General features: G+C 46.0%; 2 protein-coding genes across 2 annotated transcripts in view; one reads left to right on the top strand and one right to left on the bottom strand.

The window, feature by feature from the left end:
- Positions 1 to 15247, top strand: part of LOC126539441 (transforming growth factor beta-3 proprotein-like) — a 76154-nt gene extending 60907 nt beyond the window's left edge. Inside the window, exon 2 of the mRNA XM_050186275.3 lies at positions 11185 to 15247. Within this exon, the coding sequence (XP_050042232.1) occupies positions 11185 to 11978 (794 nt within the window). The 3' untranslated portion in view covers positions 11979 to 15247. The remainder of the gene's footprint in view (positions 1 to 11184) is intronic.
- Positions 15248 to 21057: 5810 nt separating this feature from the next.
- LOC126539445 (ribonuclease kappa-like) lies at positions 21058 to 26207 on the bottom strand. The gene is made up of 3 exons (XM_050186278.3): positions 26049 to 26207; positions 25738 to 25897; positions 21058 to 21290 (listed from the first exon to the last, which is right to left on the bottom strand). Exons 1-3 carry the CDS (start codon positions 26118 to 26120, stop codon positions 21229 to 21231), a joined length of 294 nt encoding a protein of 97 aa, XP_050042235.1. The 5' UTR covers positions 26121 to 26207; the 3' UTR covers positions 21058 to 21228.
- Positions 26208 to 26485: the final 278 nt, after the last annotated feature.

Below are 26485 nucleotides of genomic sequence, written 5' to 3'. Positions count from 1 at the left end.
GCTAGCAATTTTAGAGAGAAACTTTGTGCGGCCAAACGAGGTCGCGACATCCTGTTAATTACATTTTGCCAAGCGCTCGGGAAGCCGTCACGAGAAACTCTTTTTAATTTGAATAGCGTCAATGATAAATATACAAGGCGAAAAGAATCGGGGGCACCGCGCCTATTTGCAGCAGAGCAATTTCATTTGGAAACGAGCACATACATACGCAAGTAGGCAGATTAAAAAAAAAGAACAAGAAAAGCTTTATAGTCAAAGGAAGCGTTAGGCCATGGGCTTGCGGGTAGCAGTATGTTTTAGGTACACTTATAGCGCAAAAAGGGCCGAATGCTGACGAAGTACGACAATACAGCGTTTTGCGCTATTAGTACACTGGGTGTCCCAGCTAAATTTAGCCTGAGTTTAAAAATGTGCGAATGTCACGTAGCTGGAAAGAACCAAGATAATGTTATATTTGCCGTCGCTTGGAGATACTCAAATTATAATTTTTTAATTCCGCCTAACTAAATAAATAGCCTTAATTAATTAATCAACTGCTCAAATGTTATAGACAGATGAAAAGTGTCAAGACAAGTCATTTTAACTAACTAACGAAAAAAAAGGAAAAGAAAAATAATGAGGATGGTACAGTAGACGTGGACAAAGCCTCCATATTGTGCTGTCTGTTTTTTTGTGTGTGTGTGATCGGCTATTATGGAATACCAACAGGCACAAAGTTACTCTTTACAGACGGGTCTCCTCGTCTAATGTTGGCTCTAGCTCGAGACATACTTTGTTGTTCGACCACTGTTGACCAAGAAGTCTTCTTTACATACATACATACATACATACATACATACATACATACATACATACATACATACATACATACATACATACATACATACATACATACATACATACATACACGACCTGGCACAAGAAAAGAAATTTTGCTTCTAGTAACTTAAAGTGGTGAAGGCATTTTTACCTTCTTAGAAACTCCGCTGCACTGCACGTTGCTGGTTTAATCACTGCTATTCGCCATCATCTTGAGAGGGAACATCAGCGTTCCTGACGATTACTCGTGACGTGGTGCATTCAAACCTGTCCCGTGAGAACGTACCCAGTAGCTCTCGGTTGATCCGCGCGAAATAAGTTTATACTATAGGCAGGGAGAGAAACAAGGAAAGACAGGGAGGTTGACCAGATTAACGTCCGGTTTAGTACCCTGCACTGGGTAGAGGGGATGATGGATTAAAACGAGAAAGGAGAAGGCGAAGGGAGAACTCACGCAGTAGTAGACGTATGTTGTCTACGAGAATTTTTTCCCCGGTTCGTTGATTATAGAAAAGTCATGAGAGCACGCCTAGTTTTCTGGGTTGATGACGAACGAGGCCGAGTACCCCGGAATCTGCCTCCGCAAAGGGCCGGAGCACTCCGAGTGCACTCCGAGTGCTGACTTTGGACGTCGAAGCGGAGGCAGTGGCTCGGTGGTCTCCTGACAGCTGCTGTCCTCGCTTCTAGAAGAGTCAGCCATTCCAATGAGCAAGTAGTGTGAGTTTGTGAACGATGCGCTTTATCGTAGCCACAGCCGGCACAGCAGTCTAGTGTCACACCGGGAGAGGTTTGATGGCACTCGAAGCTGCAGTGATAGATTGTGGCATGGGCAAACGATGGTTGTAGTTCCCCGGTGGCTTACAAAGAGCCAACGTGATGTCGTGAGCAATTCGTTGAAGTTCCCCGGGCTGCGTCAGTTCTTAAGAGTGATGTGGTCATTGTGTGAGCGTTCTCTATCATTGTCCCGTTATCGTTATCGATCTAGCAGCTTCATCAGCAAGGCGGTTACCGGAAATGCCGCAGTGACCAGGTAGCCATTGGAAAATAATATCATATCCCTTTCCAACAGCGCGATTGTAGATTCCTGCTATGTTTTAAATCGTCTATTCATAATGACCTGTTCATAAGGCTAATGGCAGAGCTGTTTCAGAATCACAGAACACTTCCCATTTATATGGTGATTCTTGTTCAATATATTCAACAACGGCACGAAGAACGGAAATTTCTGATCAGGTGGGCGTGGTCACATGCGACGTTCGAAATTTAGCTGTGACCAGCCAGCTAAAACACGCACCAAGTAATACGTAAACACGTGCGAAGAGTTTGTCGTTGCACCCTTTGATGAGCACGAAGGCTGGTTTTTCCAGTGTTGGACATGACAGGCAGGCTGTATCGTTAAAATCGAAAAATCGCAGAAATAGCACTCTGCATACTTCAAGCATGGATCTCACTCATGATGTGCCCCACGTTTTTCCGCCGAGAAATCTGAGCAGGTGTGCAATGGAACTTAGCCTCTTCTTTGTGTGGGCACAGGGGGGACTCCATGAAATATCCCTGTTGATGATGCCGCCTAGAAAGCGGAGATGTTTTCTGCATGAAATAGATCGCCCGTTGATCGACACTGGGACCGTGCCATTGATTTGCGGGTAAATGGCATTCACGCGCAATTTTCTGTGGAAATGGTCAGACTTTTGAGGGCGAAGCTACGATGACGTCAGGGTAGCTGCCCGTCGGAGACTGGCACGGACCTAGGGACGCGTCACCGCAGACGCCCAGGTACAGATGTCGTCAGCGTACGCGGTGATGTTGACTGTCTTTGGCAGAGTTTCAACAAGACCGATGATTGCAAGTTGGAATAGAGTAGGTCTAAGAACTCCACCCACCCTGCGGCACGCCACCTGTCGTGGCGTCCCGCAAGGTGGAGCTGTCGACCGTCCGCAGTTTTCACAAAAATGGATCTCCTCTACAATAGCTCTGCATCCAAAGAAACGTTCGGTCACCCAGTGCAACAGCCTCTAGAGCGTCTAGGTTATATTAGGCAGATATGTTGAGCGGCTACGGCCCGTTGAATACATATCCGGGTGCTACCTTTCACACTGCTCACGGATGTAGATGCCTGTCACTATAAATCAGGCTCGAATGGGACTGTGTCACATTGTAAGACGAATCAAGTAAAACCGTCGGCACGGTATGGTCAATAAAAATGCGCGGCAAATCGATCGAGTCGTAGTCGGAATCGTTGGAATTTCCACAGTTTTCGAGATATAGGCTTTCGACACTTAAAAGAACATATAATCTCAACTTTTTTATTGGCCACCGTCGCGCTAAACGCTTGCATCACATGTCTGACATACACCACGACATTCTCCACGCTTCGCCGAATTTTCTCATCCTTTTTGCTTTCTCTTTCTTTCTCTCGTCGCGCGTGCGCTTCATCGTTTAATTCTGGAGCCAGAGATTAATCGCTCTCTTCGCAACGAGCTTCGCTTCGTACGTGGCACGGCACTGCAAAGAAGGCGAGGTCGATGATGAACGGTCTCGGAGAAAGGCTTACGTGCACCGAACGTGTCGCCGAAACGCATATAGCTACAGTCCTGTGCCTAACGAAATCTCCTATTCGGGTCACGTGCTTGCTGTTGGCCTCGCATGTCGAAACGTTTAAGATGCCCTCGAGCCGTCTAGACGTGCGAGTATCGAATCAAAAGCTCGCGTCCCGTTCGCGGCTTCTCATACACTCGTGTATAGCGTGTAGTACAATGCCAGTGCCAACCAGGTCCGGTACGCGCGTCTACGCCCCATCTAACCAGTTCCGTGCAGTATGGCGAGAGCTACGGGTCCCGTCAGCCACGCAGAAAAGAGAAGCAGTAGTGCTCCGATCGCCCTCCGCGCGACGCCGACTGAATGGAAGTTTCCCTTCTACCTTCTCTGGAACACGCAGGCGGATCTCGTTGCTCATTGGCTGACAAGAGCCCTATAGCCTACGCAGCACTGCACGAATTTGATGCTTGAATTTAGTGTCCCTGTGTAGCATATGCAGGGGCTCTAGTTGAACGTATGAATATCGCATCTGTATGTACTGCACCTAATTGCATTTACCGCTCTCGCTCCTCTCGTTCCTTGTGGGCACACTTTCGGCGCCGGAAATGCCTGGAGTACTTTTCGATGAATCGGCGTCGGCTACTTCATGCGGAGGCACGCCTTTATGCCAGCCACGTCGAGAGAAAGCTAGAGAAATCTTACTTTTCTGCTCTCTCTCTCTATCTCTCTCTCTTTCTTTTCTTTTCTTTTTCCCCCGCAGCTCTTAAAACCACAACGTGTGTCCTTGGACGATAATTTCTATGTGCGCCGGCTCGTTCGCCGCCGACTTCGCGATCTGTGCGCACGCACTGCGAGATGTCGTTGATCGTATATGCAACAGCCATGGCCATAATGTCCGCGAAAGAGGAGGAGAAGAGTTAGATAAAGGTGAAATCGAATACCGACCGGGCATATCTCACAGGCATTCTTGATTTACAGCTTTCATCACCTCTATTGGCACATCTGTCGTCCACAATATAAATCGTCTGCTTTCTCCATGTTGATGTCATTTTATTTTTTTTCCTCCGCAAGCTTCTTTCGTTATCGGGTGTTAATGGCTGATAAATGTCCCGGCGACCTGCTCGAACGACTATTTCTGTGCCGGTTGGCGGGTCTCATGAAGCCCAGAATAGAGGAGCTTTAGGTTGGATGGATGGATGGATGGATGGATGATGTATGTATGTATGTATGTATGTATGTATGTATGTATGTATGTATGTATGTATGTATGTATGTATGTATGTATGTATGTATGTATGTATGTATGTATGTATGTATGTATGTATGTATGTATGTATGTATGTATGTATGTATGTATGTATGTATGTATGTATGTATGTATGTATGTATGTATGTATGTATGTATGTATGTATGTATGTATGTATGTATGTATGTATGTATGTATGTATGTATGTATGTATGTATGTATGTATGTATGTATGTATGTATGTATGTATGTATGTATGTATGTACGTTATGAGCGTCCCCTTTGGAACGGGGCGGTGGGTTGTGCCACCAAGCTCTTGCTAATATACTGCCTGATGTCCTACCTAGGTTAAAAAAGAAAGAAAGGGGGGAAAACCCACGATGAATTCCCTTAACCAAATTTTGACACCCCCTAGTGTGAACTTTGTTTTTGTATGTCTGCGTTTTTTGTCCTATTCCTACTTTTCCACCAATCTTCCAATCGCCTCTGCCTAATCTCTATTGCGGACATGTTTACTTTCCCCCTGCTATCGCTGAACCCAGGGGCTTCTAAATCCAGTGGTGCTAACCCAGTGGTGCCTAAATCGACCGCTGGGCAGATAGCTTCACATTCGAATAAAGCATGCTCCAATGTTTCCCTAGCCTTACTGCAGCAAGCACCGTGCTTCTTCTTCCTTCATATATCTCGCTTTATAAGCGCGCGTTTTAAGGCATCCTGATCTCGTTTCGAAAAATAATGAGCTTCCCTTTGAGTTATCATAAATTGTTTCTTTCCTGATTTCATTTTTTCTTAAGTACTTACTCATGGCAGGTTTCTTTTCCATTACCGCCACCCATGAGATTACTCTGACTTTCCGCTTGACGTTCTTTGTTGCTGTGTTGCCCACCCTACAGGCCGCATACTTGCTGGTAAGATTCCTAGTTCTTTTCCTCCACTGTGAATCAATGTTTTTCCTGTACAAATACCTCAACACTCTCCCAGCCCAATTACTTTCTTCCATATTCCTCAGTCGTTCTTCATAATCAATTTTACTGCGAGCTTCCCTCACTTCAAAACTAGTCCAGCCCATATCACCCTGCACAGCTTCATTTGTAGTCTTCCCGTGAGCGCCCGATGCGAGGCGGCCCACTGACCTTTGGTTCCGATCGAGTCCTGTTTGTACCCCTGATTTCAAGCAAACAACCGCATTTCGAAATGTAAGTGCTGAAACCATTACACCTTTCCACATACCTCGGAGAACCTCGTACCTATTGTATCGCCATAGCACTCTGTGCTTCATCATGGCTGCATTTCTCTTCCCCTTTACTGTTATTGTTTTTGCCCCTGTATTTCCATATATCTATTGCCTTCGTTTATCCATATACCAAGGTATTTATATTCTTTTATCAGAGCTATTTCCTGGCTCTGTATTGCCACTGTCTGTTCACTGTTTTCATTGAATACCACAACACTTGATTTTCTAACGCAAAATTTCAAACCGAAGTTCTCGGCCTCCTGTCCACAGATATTAGCCAAACGTTGCAAATCACTTTGCTTGTTAGCAAGCAACACAATGTCGTCCGCATAAAATAAACCTGGAAGCTGCTGTTCTACTACTGCACCCGCCTGTTTGTATGATATATTAAACCCGATATTACTTACTTCTAAAGCCCTCTCCATCCTCACCATGTACATCATAAACAGCAGTGGTGATAAATGGCATCCGTGCCTCAGTCCCTTGTTGATATCAACTTTCTCCTCGCTCCTCATTCCTTCCCATTCAATGAAAACGGTATTTCCTAGGTAAATCTCTCTCAAAAGCTGTAGACAGTCATCACCTAAGCCCTTCCCTTCCAGAATATGCCACAAAATGTTGCTGTCTACGTAGTCATAGGCCCCTGTAATGTCTAAAAAGGCCACATATAACGGTCAGCTTTCTACTTTTGATATTTCAATACACTGAGTACGAAAAAATAAGTTATCATCCAAACGGCTACCTATTCTGAAGCCATTCTGAAGTTCTCCCAAAATGCCATTATTCTCTGCCCACGCTTGCAGCTTTATTTTAATTACCTGCATTGCTAACCTGTATATAACCGATGTAATGGTCAGCGGCCTATACGAGTGAATTCTATGTTTCTCCTTAACTTTATAAATTAAATTCATTCTACCTTGTCGCCAGCTGTCTGAAATTCGTTGATCTATTAAAGCTTTCTTCCACTGCTTTTACCAGAGCTTCCTTACTTTTTCGTCCTATTTTATTTATCAGCCTAACGGGAACCTCGTCTAGCCCTGTGACTGTGCGCTTAGGAATTTTCTCTTCGGCTTTTTTTCCAGTTGAAATTTGTCAGCACCAGCTCCTTTTCCATCTGGTTATCTCTCATGCTCCTTTTTTTTCTTCAAGTACAAACTCGTCATTGCCTTGGAAAGATTCGGCTGTTATTTTTCGGATGTAATTTCATGCCGCGTCCCCTTCCAGTTTGTTTCCATCTTCGTCTGGGACATGTTGTTGCCTTTCTGCCTAATAATTTTATGTCGTTACAAAATATTCTAGGTGCGGCCTTCTTTTTCTCACATATTTCGGACAACCAACGTTCACTTTCACCTTTTATTTTTGCTTGCACCAGTATTTGAAAACATAGATTTTTCTCCCGGTATATTTCCCATTTATTGGTTACTTCATCCTGCGGTAACTGCGCTTTTTTTGCCTGTCTGTGCTCTCGGGATGCTTTCTGTCGTTCGGCGATCGCTTCTGGTATCTTCCTGTTCCACCAGCTTTTCGGTTTATTTTTTCCTTTCCAACGAACACGTTGTTTCGCTTTCCGTATTTCTGTCGTTATTACACTTAGAGTCTCCCTATTTGAGCAACATAACCTCGTTATCGTGAATACAGGGCCTAAGTGTGAAGGGCAGATCACATGGGAAGTGGGAAACCGACAATCGACCATTGATTACTGTCTGATGACGGAATGAATTAATGACAAGTTGAAAGAAATGTTCATTGACGAGGAATGGCATAGCAGCATAGGGAGGGACCATAAACGCACCATTTTGAAAATTTGATATGCAGTTGGGAAAGAGAGCAAGGAGCGCAATATGGCCAATCCAAATTTGAAAGCTGAACAAATAACAACTATAGTCACAAGAGTCGAGGGAGAACTTGGCAAATGGCCAAGAGTGAAAATAGCCGGTATAGCCATCTAGATTCTGTATGTGGGCATTAATGTCACCTAATAGGATAATTTCGACATCATTCCCGAAACCCTTAATATAAGCACTTAGGCATTCCATCAACTCTTGATTCTTCTCTGTGCAATTATTTCCGGTCCACAAATACGTTACGCCCAGCCAAGTCTTCTTTCCTCTCATTGTACACAATAACCAAAGATGATCTTGACATTTTGAATTTACTCTTTTCTATTTGGCTCCCTGATGAATGAGCATTCCGACTCCCCCTCCCTTGCTTTCCGATTTAGTTCTGTTGCACCCTTCCCAAACATAATTCTCAATCACTGGCGGCTCTTCCGAGTCTCTAAGGTGCGTTTCTGTAACCGCATACACCCCTATTTGTTCTCTATTTAACTGCTCCTCAATATCTGCCCACTTTTTCTTTCTTCTGCCGCCCTGCATGTTTATGTAGCCTATTGCAAGGCGAGCTCTCTTTCTTGTTTTCCTCCATTTTCCGTTATTGACGGCGATGCTATTCTGAGGTTCCCTTAGGGGACCTTCTTCACTACTACCTAGTCTGTCCTCCTGAGTGCCCGTAGGCCCCCTAAAAAAAGCAACAGCGTGACCAGCAAGTCTCCAGCCCACTTCTCGTCCGAGCCTGTAATTGAAGTGGATCCAGTCTCGTTCAAAAGAACCTCACCTTCTCACTTCCCTGTTTACTTCGACAACCTCGAAAGCCTTCTCTCGGCTCATTTTCCATATGTCGCCTCATTAGCAGCCATTACGGCTCTTTGTGCGTGACTGTCTCGTACAGGCACCTCCGGCAACGTACACACCACGATCTGCACCTGAGGGTGCAGCTCGCGCAAGTCGTTTACACCCTTCGCCAAGCTCTGGGCTAGTCCTGTCCCTTTCCTGTCTAGGACGTCTATTAGCCCACCTGCTACTGTGACAAGGTTGCGCACGTGGGCATTCTCCGGGAGCTTTGCTTTTGCTCGCTCCTTGACAGAACCCAGTGTCAGCCCTGGAAATGTCCCTACCGCCACTCTTTTATCGCCTTTCACCCTCTCTACAATTAGGTTTGAGTCGCCGGCGATAATCACCATTTCACTCTCTCCTACTGCGGAGGCCTCTCCCTGCTTTCCTTTGCCCTTTTCCGCGTGATTAGGATTTGACAAGGGGCATTGACCCCTGCACTCCTTTTTTTGTGTGTGTGGCTGCCTCAAGGTAGGTGCCGCTCTTTCCAGCTACCCCTCCCCACGTTGCACGCATTCCACGTGCTTTGCTGACACTCCCTCTCATGTCACGTCGGTAGACTGCGTTCCACTGTTACTACCTCTCGTTCAATGGCGGCCCTAGCTGTTCAGCTTTTCCTCGGCTGCTTGAAGTTTTTTTCCACCACCTTCCGTGCATCACGCTCCTTATTTAGCTCATTTTTGAGCTAACCTGTTTGACAAGCTCATCCTAAAAAGCCTCCATTTTCTTCATCCTAGCATCGACATCACCGTGTCTGCCGATTGACTCGATTCCCTCTCCATTCTCATCCGTCCCCTCGTCTGCCTTGAGGGACCCCCCGCCCACTGCATGCTTTCCCGGCTTTCTTGCCATGTATTGCAGGCTTTTTCTATTGCAAATACCGAAGCTTGCAGTGCACGTGCCTTCTAGCAAAAACTGATACGCACAGAATCTAAATCCTTAAAATACAGTAAAGTAATTAGTCTCCACAGCACCACCTGCCGGCCGCGAGTGCGGGGGACGAGCGTAATAAAAAAAAACTTTTATTTTTCTTGCCTACGTATTCTGGGTTCTTTTATGACTACGCTAATGCCTTTTTATGCCGCAGGCAACGATTTCAATCGCCAACGCCCTTACGTATAACGTGACTCCCGCGAGGTCGTCTCGATGCTCGCGGTGCGCAGCGGAGAGCATACGAATGCGCAGCCCGAATAGTTATGACTGCTGTCTGAACGTTACTAAACTAAGGAGATGAAGGCGATTGGCAATTAATCCCAGCATCTCTTGTCGCTCGCATGCTTGGAACTTTGTTGCGACTTCGGTGCTTTACAAGAAAGAACAACGAAGACGCTGGGCGAAGTTCTCGCTTGAACGATAACCTTCCTGCCCCCGATCTCGGCGACGTACTCGGTGGTGGTTGTAGATGGTGTAGGCGAGGCTTGTTCGATTTGAAATGGGTTGCTATCGCTTTGTGTAACCGTCGTTCTAGGAACTGCACATCGTGACTTTGCTCACTACGCTCCTTGTGACGACACGGAAATACCGTATATGGGTGGATGCTATGCCCATAAAATGCAAAAGCTCATTAAAAAAAAAAAAAGAGCCTTGCCGTGAATTCAAAAGCAGCTGAACAAAATTCAAAAGAAAGCTTTGTTATATATCGCTGATTACGGAGGAAACACAAAACCGTCTCGTGGTTCAGCAACAAGAAATGCAAAAAAAAAAACTAGAGTATGCGTACATGCACAAGTTATCACTTGGGACAACGTGTGAATCTTTCATCGGCCTTTCGCTGTCTCGATATGTGCGATACAATACACAAAACTTCGAAGGGTGTGAATGTCCTGGCTCATCATCGCTTCGTAAGGGCGGTTTATCCCACGTTCTTAAGACCTCCCACAGTTTACAGTCTGACAACATGTGATTTCTGGACAGTTGCAAGCAGGTGCAGACTACGGGTCCTGCACCCTCGGTGGCGCGTTTGAGCAGGCGCTCAGGCACGCTCGCCACAGTATATATGGTGGCTCTCAGGGAGTTCTCTTATTTGCAGACGTAAAACAAACCCTGAGGCGCTCACTCCGTAACAAGAGCTAGTGAACCCACGATAGAGACTTTCATGTGACAGCGTTCATATATATAAACGATTTCCTCTTAAAAGTTAGCCACACCTGATTTTATGTATTTTCTTGTTGTTACAGTGTATTGACTCATTCTCGTTTTTGTACTGACTCTCAGTGTTGCTGTTATTTTGAGTTTCATTTGTGTCATCTGCCTTATTCTTGTGAATTTTTAATATGTTATTGTTTACTTGTTTTTTGTATGACTTATTTTTGTCTAACCCACTCCTGCAATAGCCCCATAAAGGGGCTGCAGTATGTATAAATAAATAAATAAATAAATAAATAACGAGCCGTATGCGCAGGTCTTGCCTTAATTCCATTTGTTGAAGCAATAGCTCAAGGGCGCAGTACGCAAGCTGTGGTCCCGTCTTTCCGTTGTTCCTTCGCTATGATAAGCCAGGTCACCAACTAGATCGCATGGATACCTTGTTCCATTCCCTTTACCCACTTCCTCAAAATGGCCTCGAGTCATTATGTAAATGTAGACTTACATCCTAGAGTGGAAATGACATGTATATATTCTGAGATCTTATTAACCTCCACAACTTCTGCTCTCTCTCTTTCTCCCACATTCGCAGGGAGGGCACTACAGATGGCCCGCAAGGGTCGGGCTTCACTGCAGCACATCCTCTTCCCCATCCACATCGCCAGCGGGCGGCCGCGCGGTGCCAACGCCACGGCGCGCAGCTACAGCGTGCGGTACGCGCGGCTCAGGCTGCGCATGATGAGCCGGCGGCCGACGCTGGTGCGCATCTACCAGCTGCTGGAGCCCGGCTGCCCCTCGTGCGAGCGGCGGCTCATCAACATCCGACGACTGTCCCGCAAGGGCCGCCACCGGATGGACGTTGCCGAAGCGGTCCAGTCCTGGGTCGACCAGCCCGAGTCGAACCACGGCCTGGACATCGAGTGCAAGCCGGCGTGCCGGCTCTCGCGCGACTCCGCGCTGGACGTGGAAGTGGCCGAAGTGCTGAACCGGTCGCACCGCAGCTACCGCAATGGGCCGGCGGGCGTGCTCCTGCAGCACCACCGCGCCATCGACTGCTCGCACGGGCCGGACAACCAGACGGACCTGTGCTGCCGCCACTCGCTCAAGGTGTCGTTCGCCGAGATCGGCTGGCACTGGGTGGCCGAGCCCAAGGAGTTCGACGCGTACATGTGCAAGGGACGCTGCCCCAACGACAACCGCAACTTCAACAGCACGCACGCGCTCGTGCAGAGCCTGATGAGCGAGCGAGCCGACGTGCCGAGCCCGTGCTGCGCGCCCAAGTCGCTCAAGGGGCTGAGCCTGTTGTACCAGGATGGGCCCGACTCGGACCTCTATACCGTGGCCACGCAGCAGGGCATGGTGGTCGAGGAATGCGCTTGCCTCTGAGCAGGATGGCCCGCCCACCGCCAGGGCGCGAACCAAAGATTACAATGTGCGTGAAGCCACGGGCTACTATCATGGCTATCAGGGCAAGGGCGCGGCGGGCCCTGGGAGCGACGGCGAACGATGTTGTAGAGAGGAGAACGCTGTGCGCCTTCGAGGTGTGTGTTGATAACTGGAAGATATTCTCTCCTTGTGAGGCTTAGCCACGTTTCTTAATTTATTTTATTGCGCAGGTTGCCTACGGCGTATTCGCTATTCCAACTCGCCCACATCAACGCGCCATGTTAGGCTTAAGACACAACAGACGTGCGTGTATAACTCGTCCGTTACGTTGGACGATGCGTTGGTGAAATGCTCCAAGACGGCCTAATTACTGACAATGCTCGTTCTGATGGCAGTTGATGGTTTATACGGATTTACAGTGGAACTCGTAAATGCGACGTTGTCGCCATGTTTACACTAGCACTACCGCCATTGGCTTGCGGCCGTTCGACACTTTCGTAACTCTAGATGTGATCGCTCCTCGAGGCAGTTCGCGCGCGTCGAGCGAAATTTGTTTCGGTCGATGTGAAACTATCGCTTTCAGTTATAAATAGAGCTCGCGGTTTTCGGGAGCGTTCTAAGTGCACTTAGTGAAGCACGAACAAACGACCATGAATAGCAATGGCTGACATTCAAACGAGAAAAGCTCTGGAAAGCGCCGCAGCAAACGGCTGCATTTTTGCTCTTAGGCATGCAGGACGGAATAACTGCTACTTTCCCGAAAGTAAAATGCTGACGTGGTCGTTGTGCTATAACAATCAATGACATAATGAATTAATATAGTGGCACAGGATACCGCAGACCATGACGCGGCTTCAGCGATTAAACAGAGCATTAAAGAAGCATCCAGCAAGGGTTTCAATGAGGATGTCTTTCACAGCGTAACTCGCTTCCACGATTAGTTAGGCTTGACGGGTTTCATGTTAGGTTTAGGTGACAGTGGAGGAAGATAGCAAGCCAAACTCGACCTGTAGGTTGCACTTTTCAAATAGCAAGAGGGCACTTTCACCAAGAACAAAAGCTTGGTATGCCAGAAAGTGACGCAATAGTAAAACGTGGATCGCGACACCACCATTTAGTCTGCTCAGCAACTTTCGTAACGCCGCAATAAGTCGCGGTAACGGATCTCTGAGGCTCGGTAATTGTCGTGTATTAATTGAATTGCACTGCAGCCTCAATTCTGCAGTTCTCCCCAGTTTCTTTGGAAGAAGGGCCAAAAGGGCAAAAGGAAAACGAAATATGACGTCACGCACTGGCTTCGTCGGTGTCGAGGTTTGTGTGCAATATAAGTTAAGGAAGGCATGCAAGCTTCGACAAACACTTAGCCAGTACTGGTACAAACTGATACGATGTCTGTCGTTAAGATAACAGAGGAAACCAGAGTTTAGGGAGAACCAGATAACCAAAACAAAGCGTTGCATTCTTCGTCAGTGCACTTTCCTACTGGTGCCATACGCACTGCTAGTCTCAGGTAAGATTCAAGTCACTAAATCCGCTTGTCTTGACGTCAGGGTGCCAATAAGGAAGGGAAAGATACCGTAACTAATACGAATTAATACGAACGTCCATACTTTCGATAACCAGAGATACGGTTCAAGAAGCTCGTTGGGAAGAAAGTCTTCGCGCACACAGGAAGCACGTGATCAGCGCAGCCTCGTAGGGGGTCGCGTTGAACACGCGAGGAAAGAACAGTGTGAAGCGTCTCTTGAGAGCTGTCCCATCGATCTTTCATATATAGTGCTGTCACACGGACACTTTCAAACCAGCTTTATTTTCAGAAATAGACACGTTGTGCGCAGAAAGAACATCACAATGAAGACCAACAACGACGGAGTGTTGTCCGTCTTCTTTGTGGTGCAACTCGTGCGCACTAACCCAACGCCACGTCGTGGTGGATTGCTTGGTTTAAACGAATGAAGAAGTCGGCACATATCGAGCGAAACATGTAATTTTCAAGCACGCTTGCCCTTATTTCCGCTGCGGGGTTTTTACTTCGATCGTATTCGAAAAGTCCGATGCAGGTCGACCCAATCAGACTTCAGCGGGGGTCGAAAAATCCCGCATAACAAGAGTATTACTGAAGGGTCAGTTGCCGTCTTATGCACAGCGTATGTTCGCCGGTCGGCTCAGCCTCACTTCCAGGGTTCGCCTCGCTTTGCCAAAGAACATCCTTGTTGTCGTCATTGTCGATGTCAGTGTGCGCAATCTAAAGACTGTAAGAAGACAAATCCGACAACCTAAAGAACAGAAAGCAAATGTCCGCGCACCAGGGTACGGTGTCATGTTCCTTCCGAGGCGTATTTCCTCTCAGAGCCTCTTAGTTTCTTCATTTTTTCCCCTAGTTGCGCGCGTCGCGCGGCCGTCCTTCTAGTGTTCAAAATGACCTGTGATAAAGCGCTGTCCGTTTGAGACGTCGCGACGGGACGCTCGGACGCGCGCAACGTTTATAGGCAACGGATTCGCCTTGGTGAAGTGGGGCCTCCATTCCTACCGACACTGCGTGCTCGGGCACTGTATAATTCCCCCCCCCCCCCCCCCCACTGCTATATTCTTTCCTCGGCGAAAGCGCAACGTCGTCGGAGGAAGCCCTCAGTCATCGCGTTCTTCACGGACATCCACGACCCTTCTCTCCTGTATCAACGCGCGCACGACTCCGTCTCTCCAGCTCAACGCAGTGGCGCTGCACGGCCGCGGCTCCCGACCAATCGAACGAGAGACGACGTGGTGACGCACATCCACACTCTGAGTCCCCGCGCCATCTGGTGCAGTCTTCAGCCATCGTCGCGCTGCGCTTTCACGTCGAAAACCCGACGACGTGTCGAAGCTGCCCCCCCCCCCTCTCCCCAAATTCACGAGCGCCGCTTTGCGACGACTGCGCGGAGTGCCACTTATAGGCCTGTCCCAGTCTGGAACTACATTCCTGCGCACAGGCTCGGACACGGAGCCTTTTCGCGCCTTGGGACTTCCACGTCACTGCACGGATCTCGCGAGACGGAGTAACGCGCGCAGTGCGGTGGGACGTTCATGTTACAGTGTTGTGACGTCACAAGTGAGGTGAGTGAGGTATCACCACACGAAGAAAGCAGAAACTAAACTGTATTGGACAACGGAGCCGCTTTATGCCTCGTACTCTGTGTGTTATATAAAGTATGCGAAAAAAAAAGTGTCTATGTTGTTTCCCCCGAAGACTGTGTGTATCAATAAAAGTATCTCAAGCATGTTAAACACAAGTGTCGCCTCACATTTATTAAGATATGAGTAATATATATATACACACACACCACATTATATATATATATAGTTATGGCTGAGGAAATCACGCTGGCCCCGGTAGTAAAATGAAGAAAAAGAGTACGACATACGCAGTGGCGTAGCAACAGGGGGGGCCGGGGGGCCGTGGGCCCCGGGTGCAAGGGGCCACTGGGGGGGTGTCATATACGCCTGAAAACACCCCTCTTCCAGCCGGCTTGACTGGGCGCAACTGGCGAAGAATGCTCCGGCATCCAGTAGCCCGAGCTCGTACCCCATGCGCCGCGCCGCAGAATTGTCGGCTGCAGCTCTGTCAACACCCCACGAAATAATTGCACGAGTGTGCGGGCTAAAAAAATTTTATTCGCAACATGGTCGCTAAACTACTCGCCTTAGCGGAACGTTGCATGTGGGGTGCACTCGTGCCGTGCATTCACGCTGGGAGCCGGAGTCGCAGGAGTCAGAACGCGCAGCGAAGACGAACAAAGACATCAGCAAGAGGGCGTTCAACCAACGCGCCCGGCGCTTGCGTTTACGGCGAAGCGTTCATTGAGAGCGACTTTGCATAAGTGCGGCCGTCAAAAGTTGCGAATGGGATTCTCTGGATCGTCTTCAGACTCGGTGCGGCTGAAGAGTTTGGCGGCGTATGACTCGACAGGCTGTAGTCGCGGGCCCGCCGCGATGTTCGGCTCGCTTTTACTTCCCCTCTCCCGCTCGCTCCGAGAAGCCGCTGCGAAACCTGCCGTTATGTTTCACGCTTTCCTTCTTACCCTCGAAAGTTTCAAAAACTGTTGTTGTTGTGTGACTTCATGCCACAAGTACAGTGTCTGTGTCAGCTGCACAGAATTTTATTTAAGAAAGGTGAATCTTGTAAGGATATTTCCCGATATTCTATGAAGTTATGTGTCTATGTGATTACTAGGAACTCGGTAGCGTGAAAAATATGGCAGATAAGTAATAACCATATCCTTAATAATCCCTTATTTAGTACTTATAGAGGAAGCACTTCAATCCGAGAATTGAGGACTCAAAGTCATATTAACTCAACAAAAACTTCTTAAACAAAATCGTTTTGGGGTATACAACCTACAGTACTTTGGCATTGCGGGCGGCGCCCAGTATGGCAGCAGCGAAAGAAATACGAAATAGTGGACCAGTGACGTTGATCCCTCAATCCTCTCCATTGCGAGTGCGGACGAACAGTAGTGCAAGCTTTCGCTGGAACGGCTTCATCGCGGCCGTTTTTTTTTTTTTTTTTTATGGTGACGCCAAGAATCGACGCGAAGCGTGATCTGTTATGTTCTAAATCTTTTGGTGGTACCGCAGCTCGGATAATCACGTTTGTCCGTATAGCAGCAAATAAAGACAAGGCTTAATTGATCAGAATGAAGAGAACTCGTAATTGTCATAGCAGTGGCGCCCGCCCAGCAAGGAGGTAGATGGCGTTTTCCGTTTTCGTAATATGGTGGGGGGATCACCGTCACTGACACACAATTTAATTTTCGTTTTCGTTCAGGGCTGCCCACAGCCAAAATACTGCGCGCCATAGTACCTACGACGATTTTTGTGAAGTTGTTGTTGGGCAAGATATGAATGTCGGCCTTCAATTTTGCAAATGCAATGTTGCCGCTAAAATTGGTAATTAAAACTTTATAAAGATATTTTTTGTTACTTGTGACGTGAGCCGTAGTTGCCACGATGCCGCATTTGTATTGGCTGCGAAGCCTTACAGTCTGACAAAAGATGTGCACATGCACTTATCACACGTTATCAGTGCAGCACCCTGTGTTATTTGGCGCAGAAAAAACAGTGTGTATACCAGCTGCATTCGCCATCTCTGGGAAAGAAAGCGAAGGAGAGGGGGACCCCGGGGACGTGCGCGGTATCCAAGGCGGCTGTACTGGTGCTGAAACCCGGATATTGTCGATATCCTCGCCTTACTCGACAACAACCGGGGGGTGGGGGGTGGGGGGGTGACAGAAGCTCTATGGGCCCCGGGTGCCAGCCGACCTAGCTACGCCACTGGACATACGTTGAATAAGCTCAGTTTATTTGACTGACGTTTCGGCTGGTGGACCAGCCTTCGTCAGAGTAACTTGTACATGCCTTTGGGCTTCCTTATAAACCCGCGATACATCAGATAAAGTTGTGCGCAATAATACAACAAGAAAAAACAACTTAAATATAGCGATACCACTGGCGATAGAGATACCAAACACGTGGCGCACAGTGCAGAAATGAATCGTTCGTTTACTCAATATTACAATGTAAACCACTTGAAATCAACAATAAAAAAAATAATACAACGAAAAGGACCATGGAGATAATAAGGCACCGCGCAATGGTACATTCAGGGTGCATGGTGAAGCGCACTGATCAGTAGTCGTCATAGCGAGCAGGATGAATGACCAGGGCTTTTATTGGCATGCGTACTTTCTAATACAGTGTCGTGTGCAGACTATGGACATTATGTGGCACAGAATTGGCGCAACTGCGAAAAAACACGATAATAATAGAAGGTACTTGAAAGAAAGCTGCGTCTCATGGCATACATAAGGCGTCACGGCTAATGTCAAGGATGCTTAGTAAAATTAAATTAAATTATGGGGTTTTGCGTGCCAAAACCACTTTCTGATTATGAGGCACGCCGTAGTGGAGGACTCCGGAAATTTCGACCACCTGGGGTTCTTTAACGTGCACCTAAATCTAAGTACACGGGTGTTTTCGCATTTCGCCCCCATCGAAATGCGGCCGCCGCGGCCGGGATTCGATCCCGCGACCTCGTACTCAGCAGCCCAACACCATAGCCACTGAGCAACCACGGTGGGTGAGGATGCTTAGTAGGCACGCTGGTTAGTGTGCCTGTGCTTTCGTTAATGCTCGTATATAATGTTCGTATATATATATATATATATATATATATATATATATATATATATATATATATATATATATATATATATATATATATATATATATATATATATATATATATGCAGGGTGTCCCAGCTAGCTTGGACCAAGATTTTGAAAATGCCCAAGCGCTCTAGAGCTAGAGAAATCGTACCGACTGCATAGTAGCCTTAGTACTTACGCACATTATTTTATTAATCACGAAGTATTAAATATTTTTCATTAGTGAACTTTTTAATTTTTGCTTGAATCGCCAACATATCAATTGCAAAGTTGTTGGGCACCTCAAATAATCTCCGAAGCAAGCATTTGTTCAATGCTCAGCTTTGCCTAGTTGGTTTTCCCGAGAAAAAAAAAAAAAGCGCGCGAAACATCCAAAATACGAAATAGATAGGCTCTCGCGCGCCGCTACTCAATCGCTCCCAAGCGAATAGCTCTCCCAAGGCAGACTTAAACCAAATCATGTGGGGGTGCTCTAAGCACCCCTTCCCCCGTTCCTCAAGCAATTAATATCTAGTGAGGAGCAGTGGGAGGCTGCCTTGCGCAGCTCGAGGCCCGACCTTCAGGAGGCCACCCTGCACTGGGCTGAGAGGATAGAGGAGACCTGCTTCAAGTAGTTCCTCCCCCCACCCTCTATTCCGTTGCCCCCTTCCATTTAATGAGGGACAAATAAAGTTTTTCATCATTATCATCATCACGGATACACGGCTTTACTATCGGCGGCAGCAAGAGAACACGCCGCTGACGCATTGATAAGCGTTGCGGAGCCTTGTACGACGCGGCGACAAGAGAATGCAGCCGTATATCTTTCAATGGTTGCTTGTAGGCGCTTGAGTAGCGGCGTGCGAGTGCGCATATATTTCGTATTTCGCGGGCTTTTGTTTTTTCTTAGAAAAAACAAGCAGGACCACTTCAGCACGAAATTAATGCTTGATTCGGTGGTTATTCAAGGTGCCCTACAACTTTGTAATTGATGTTTGTGATTAAAGCAATAATTAAAAAAGTTCACTAATTAAAAGTAATTAATTAATACTTCGCGATGGAAAAAAATGATGGCCGTAAGTACATACGACTACGGCTACTATGCAGTCGGTACGATTTCTCTAGGGCTCTTGGGCATTTTTAAAACCTTGGTCCAAGTTAGCTGGGACACCTTACACCTTGTGTATATATATAAATATATATATATATATATATATATATATATATATATATATATATATATATATATATATATATATATATATATATATATATATATGATATAAGGAGGCAGGAAAGATGGAAAAGAACAGCACATATCCACTGAATACATCCGCCACGAGCAGCATACTGCATATAGTCAAAGCTCGACTGAACAAAACTGGACTTTGCAAAATTCTCAACTTAACGAGGTGGTTTGGTTCTCCGACACATATTTGGAGTCTAGTGCCCCCTCCTCTTCACCAGAGACCTACCAGCACTTGCTGCGCGTGAAAAAAGACGAGGTACCAGTACTGAGCAACAAACAGCCCGAAGAGTATGAAGACAAACCTGACACAAGGACAAAACTTTGTCAGCATTGAAGTCGCATGTTCCGCGTTGCTTTTCATGCTCATGTGCTGGCTGTTCTCGCAGAATGCCGACAGGAGTCCGCTTCAAGCAAACTGCGATATTAATTCATCCTTCGCCGGCAGTCAGGTGGTCCCCGAGGCCTACCTCAATAGCTCTTCTGGACACTGTCAAATTCTGCCACGTTGGTGTGTTTAAGCCAATAAGAGAAGCCGCAGCAATCCTGCGAGTCAATCGGAACTGACAAGATGGCGATTAGATAGTGTCAGTCTCACCTCATGCCAGGTCACAAAAAATAACCACCTTTTGCCCTTTCACGTGCATACGAAAGGTGTGATCTGTTCTTTCTAGCTGATGCCATATAGGGCCGACGCAGGTCGCCGTTTTGACAGACCTTTACGAATTCTTATAGGATAAGAGTCCAACAGATTGGTTTTGCCATGGTGGCATTTGCATGTTCTTAGCGTTTAGCCCGACTCTTTAGCCACCAACAGGATTAAAAATGAGAGAGGGGGTGGGGAGGTTGGCGCACCGATTTAATCCGGCCCATGTACCACGCAGCACGCAAAGGGTGTGCACAGCAAATTGCTACCTACAGGCCACTTCGAGTAGCTGCCATAATTCACATAAATACTCAGCTAAACATATGGAAAACTGAAAGGTCCCCACTTGCACATTGCACGTGACTATTATTTGGCGACCACCTGTCGGGTTACCAAGCAGCTGGGTGTTGCAGACCCAACAGGTGCCAGAGAGGGCAAATGGCTTCACAGTGTTTCCACATGCTGTTGAAAATTAGTTTCCATCTTAAAGCAACACAGTATTGATGAGACACACCATGGTGGAGGCGCTCTGGATAAACTTGACGAGCTGGAGTTACTTAGATGTGTGCACTAACGGTTAGCACACCAGTGTGTATTTTGTCCACATTTGAACGGGGCCGGGAAATGAACCCACGACCTTGTGCTCTGTGGAAGAGTGCCATCAGCCACCATGGTAGACAACTGTTGCATTTCAGAAATTGATCCCTCAAGAACACGTTCTTCCCTCCTCTTGTCAGAGAGAGAGAGAGAGAAAAACTTTATTCAACATAAATAAAATAAGGCACGACGGTTGGAGCCTCTTGTCAGCTACTGCCAACTCGTAAGTACTTCGGAAACAGAATTTTCCCCCGTGAGGCAAGGTAGGAAGTTTATGACAGACCCAAGCCATAAACCACTTCTATGAAAAAGAATTTAAAAAATAAGAAAGCACACTGTGTATGCAACATTCAGTGGCGCCTTGCACTACCTGTGAATGTAAAGCGAGAAAACAGGAAACAAAGATATAACGAAAAACATGTATGTACAGCCTTTATTGCATATTTACAAGGGAGACTAGCAACTGGGGTCTCTTGGTTATGACCTGCATTAATCACAAACACACTGACATTTGAGGCAGTTTTCAGGGGAATACTTAAATGACACCAGTGACAATTAAACTGAAAGGAACTACGTTTCTAGTAGGAGCGCTGTGCTCTTCTGTTCATGTAGATCTGGTGCACAGATGCTGCCAGCGTCACTGAAACAAACAAAAGGGTACATTGGAAAATGTCAACACTACTGGGAATTCCTCCTGGACATGGCGCAAAGGGTGATCTCATTAATTCGGCTGCTGACATGGACATTTGGAACAAGAATTGAAGAGACATTAAAGGCAAACATTGCATGAGCATGGACTGTTAGAATTCTATTCCAGAGAGCTGCTCATAGTGCCATTTTGTGCCAAGAACAGACTTAGTTTCTGAGAAAATCATGACTGAAGGGGCCGAATTCCTCCAGCACAAATCGAATTTCCCTCCACAAGCGAGACAATATGACACTGCATATGGCATCACTGCCATTAATTACCATCGGCAAGTAAAACGACGCCTGATCTGGTGCTACTGTTTTTATGTTTTTGCATAATATATGACAGCGTAGCCAGAAACAGAGCGAAGACATCACATGGTTGCTGCATTTCCTGCAGCTTGCAGTTAATACGAGTTTCATGAACCAGCACAAACTACACAGCAACTACATGATACCGAAACTACCAAAATGTCAGAGCACGAGCAGTGGAAGGTGGAGAGAAAAACGAAAACTTTTTACCGCCCGAGTCGTTGTCAAGGGTAACATCTACGAGTTCTTTCTTCTAAGAGTCGAACAGATGTGGACAAGCATCATTTTCTTCCATCTTATAATGGAGTGCAATAATATTTTTTTATTATCAGTAGTTCAGTACTAGTGACACAATTATGTACAATGAGGCATTGCATCATCTAGCTAGTACAAGACTGTTCCCTAGAGTTTCAAATCGTGTTCTATACTTACCTCGATTTCTCGCTTACTCTGTTATCGACAATATTGACGACTTAGACATTTCAAACATTAATCTATCTTTTTAGCTTGACTTAATATTTGCATTTAGTATCCCTCTTAAGCTCCTGCCTGCTTTTCTGAATACATGGGAACATAGAAATGATATTGCTCTGCAACTAGTGCACGAAACTTGAGTTTGTTGCATTTAAAAAAGTCATCTCTTGTTGCATGCATAAAAAAGTTGAAGTCTACCAACTACAGGAAACAGATAATTTATATAGACCATTCATTATTATATAAAAATTGCTGAAGATCCAACACTTTCAAACACCTGAAGCATAAGTTTAGAACTGTCTCTAACTGTGGCATTAAGTTTACAACTCCATGACCATCATCATCATCAGCAGCAGCAGCTTGGTTACGCCTACTGCAGGGCAAAGGCCTCTACCATACTTCTCCAACTACCCTGGTCAACTCCATGACAAAGTATCACATATAATGACGACAACGTATATGGCCTAATGACAACAAAGTATATGACAATCACATAATCTATACCTATTGAGACCAGTAATGTGGACAAACTTATTGTATTATACTCAGCTATAAACAAAGAAGTTTGAGAACAAGGTAAGGACCATGCAACAAGTGACAGAAAGGAAAATGTCAGGCGTAATGTTAAGAGACAGGAAGGAATATAGCAGTGTGGATTAGAGAACAAAAAATGGAGCTGGGCAGGCCATGTAATGAGTAGGGCAGGTAACCAGTCGTCCATTAAAGTTACATAATGAGTGCCAAGGGAAGGGATATGCTGTTGAGGACGGCATAATGTTAGGTGGCACGATGAAATTAGTAAAGCTGCAGGAATAACTTGCAATCAGCTAGCACAAGACAAGGGACATTGGAGATCACTGGTAGAGGCTTTCGTCCTGCAGTGGACATAAAAAATAGGCTGATGATGAAACTGCTCTGAAATATACTTCTAATCTGTGAGCACAGCTTCTGCAAAACCTTCGTATACATTGTAACAACTTCATGGAAAGTGTAAACTTGTAAAACTCATTTGTCAGCTTGAGACACTCTACCAGATGCAGTTTACAGAACTGCGATATCTGTTTTCAATGGAAGCTGATGTGTTTGTGAACTTTGTGCTCCACTTTCTTGAAGCTTTCAGAATACAGACAGCAGATAAAAAATAAAGAACGCTATCAGGCCCCAAGTCAAAATTCTGCTTGCCACAGTCAATACAGTTCAAGTCTGTCCCTTAATTGCAACAACTTTCATTCAAATTTGTCCAGCAGCTGTCTAAAGATAACATATCTGTGTTTCACATGCTTAGATGAATACTCTGCTTCTGAAGATTATGAAGACATCAAGGAGCTGTCCATCAAATCCGACCAGTTTTACTTGTTTTGTTCTGGCAGCCTCGACAAGAGTGGTTTTCACAGCTTTTAGTACCGACTCCTATATAGAGCCTAATAAAAGATCCGGGATTTTACTGTCTGACAATAAGATTCTTGCTACCCTACTGTTTACTGGTTGCAGACAAGCGAAAACCCCTAATTTCTGTAGAAGTTCGGCCCTGCGGACTATAGAGCGGGTGCAGATTATCTAAGAAAAATGTTTGTTTTAAGCCTAAATTAGCCCCTGTGGACTATACACCGGGCGTGGACTACAGTATCGAAAATATGGTAGTTATTGTTTCATTTAATGTGTGTAATAACAACAACAACAATAATAATAATAATATGTACAAGAGTGCCTTGACTGATTCAGTAGGTGTGCATCGTCTTCAAAGGTCTCATGTAGTCTGAAACTTGGGGATCCTTCCATATTCGGTTTCATACATAGTTAGCAATGCTGTGAAGGCTAGTCTTCTCTCACTGCTTGCATTCATGACCAAAAGAATAGTGACTCGCATATGATTGGAATGAAAGATATAGGCATGCCTTATGTAATTTGATGTAACAAAGTTTCGTACTCCCATGTCACAAAATGTGACATAGTTATTACACAGAAGGCTTTGCAGATCTAAACTCATTCACCGCCGAATTAGTGGGCTGACACGTTTCTGCAGCCAGCGGTCACAATGCATCGCTTGTGCTTGGGACCATCACAGTGTGTCCCATACTGGAAGCACAAGAGTGCATCTGACATAACCTTAGGTCCACAAGTTGTAGTTGTAATATATGAAGTAGTTATTCCGTGGAAAGTGCTGTATGCATAACGCAAAATTTCTATGGCTGCACTACTCGTGTAGCCTCTGCAGTATTGCCTGCTATGTACAAAAAGGTATAAGCTTGTACAAAAGAAGTGTGAGTACGTACAAGATATGCATGGTTGCCCATTAGAGCTGGTAAGATAAGCGTGAGCAATTGCAGGAAATGCTACTACACAAACTGATATTATGGTGCAAATTGCTAGAACATGCACAGAAAAGAGTCTAAACAGCGACAGCACTGCCGCATTGCAGTGACCAGTTGAGTACCACTATAATGGTGTGGAAGCATGATCGAAGAAAACATCATGGAGGGTCGAAAATGGTGTGCGATTACCAAGGTGAGTAAATTGAAGTACTCTCACTCAAACCTGTTTCGACTGTGCCATAAAATTGGGCCGAATTGAAGCGATATATTTAGTTAAGATAATGACACTTACTACAGAGCTCTGAGAATCTCTGTATAATATGTGTGAATGGCAAGCTTCAAACCACGGTTAGGGCATTTACTAATGCCGGCAGGATCGAATTTCTCGGGCCTCGATTGGCTCCTTATGTACAAGCTGCAGGAGGGAGCCAATTGTGGTCGAGAATTTTGATCAGGATCGGCTCGATAATGGTTGAAAGTGGCCATGCGATGCTGGTATAAGAGACATCAAGGCCACAGTTGTTCATAAACACCTCTCTGCTGAAGTCAGAACCACACCACTTACAATCCCTAGGCAAGCATAATCGGCTGTAGTGCTGTGCATCGATGGGCAAATTTTGTTGAGTATGAATTGCACAGCCTGGGTCTCACGAACATGCAGCAGAACTAAAATGTATCGGACAAAAAACTCTAGGCAGGAACATGTTGTCGCAGGTTTAGAGGACGACGATGCTCCTACACGGCCTAGTAAGCACACAAGCCACGAGTCTGAGACTGCTACATAAGCTTTGTTGTGCACTAGGTACACTTATTAGTCCCTGCTTATTAATGTTACGTGAATAACAACCTCTAAAACTCAGGAGTGCTTGAGCTCGGAATCAAAGTCCAGGCCTTTACTCTCGGCGCTTCAGACAGATCCCTACAGCAAATTAACGTTGTCGCAAAGAAAAAAAAAAGGAAAAGCTTTAGACGAAATGGCTTGTGTGTGTGTGTGTTTGCCAGGCAGGTAAACAGGGTGGGTTGGGAAAGGGGGAGGGGGCATTCTGTAAGCATTATTACGAGTCATCAGGCACGATGCCAATTTCCGCTGCGGAGTGTAATATATTAAGACAGGTACGTGTACAAGCGTTCAACTGCTACTACGCATGCAAATCCAAAGCGATATTAGGCTATAGTGAGGTGGAAGGCAACAAAGCCCAGCTCTCTGGCGCGCACAAATCAAAACCAGCCTCAAAATCCGGAGGCGCATTCTAGATAAGGCAATTGCGCTTAAGCCGAATATATGTGTGAATCGGTACTTACCGACATACAAACAAGCCGCAATCCAGCAGTTGTACGCGGCCTGGGTGAACCGCCGGTTCGCTTCGGTCAGAAACTCGTGCTTTTTCATGTGTTCGGCTTCAATTCCCAGATCTTCCGCGAAGGCTACGCTGTGCGTGAATAAGAAGATGCCCATAATGACCTGAAAAACAGAGAATAATATCGAGCGAAGCAACCCGATGGGCAGTACAGCAGCGCTTTTCAGTCATATGACTCGATGCATCGGGTGAGCCACCGTTCCTTTCGATTCCCGTTTTCGGCGAGTGATCGTGCGAGCCAAAAAGTAAACTCACCAACATTATGATGCCCCATACACTCAAAATGGAGCAGCACATGGAGAATTTGGGTCCACAAATTCGAATCATAGCTTATTTCTGCCTCGGTGCAGAGCGCCGTCCACTTTCTGATAGGCGAATAAGCTGGCTTTGATGGTAGTCACGAAACTGTCGCTAGCGACACCACCGCCCTCTAGGCAACGTCAAAGAGTTCATGGCTTCACCATAGACGGTGGCATTGGTCTGTGGTATTGATTTGTTTTCAATTTTTCACTGACTGTAATTGCAGATGTTTCTTGTTATTATTGCTGCCTCAAATCATAGCATGAAATTGACATTCTATGCACTTTATCATTCTGTGATGTTGCTCTGTTTGGCTCTGCACTTCTACTGCTACATTCAGGTAGGACTACATTATTTTTGGCAACAAAAACATTCATGAGTGACAATTTTAC

This window comes from Dermacentor andersoni, chromosome 11 (assembly GCF_023375885.2).
Source record: "Dermacentor andersoni chromosome 11, qqDerAnde1_hic_scaffold, whole genome shotgun sequence".
Lineage (NCBI taxonomy): Eukaryota > Metazoa > Arthropoda > Arachnida > Ixodida > Ixodidae > Dermacentor > Dermacentor andersoni.
This window is presented reverse-complemented; position numbering and strand designations above follow the sequence as displayed.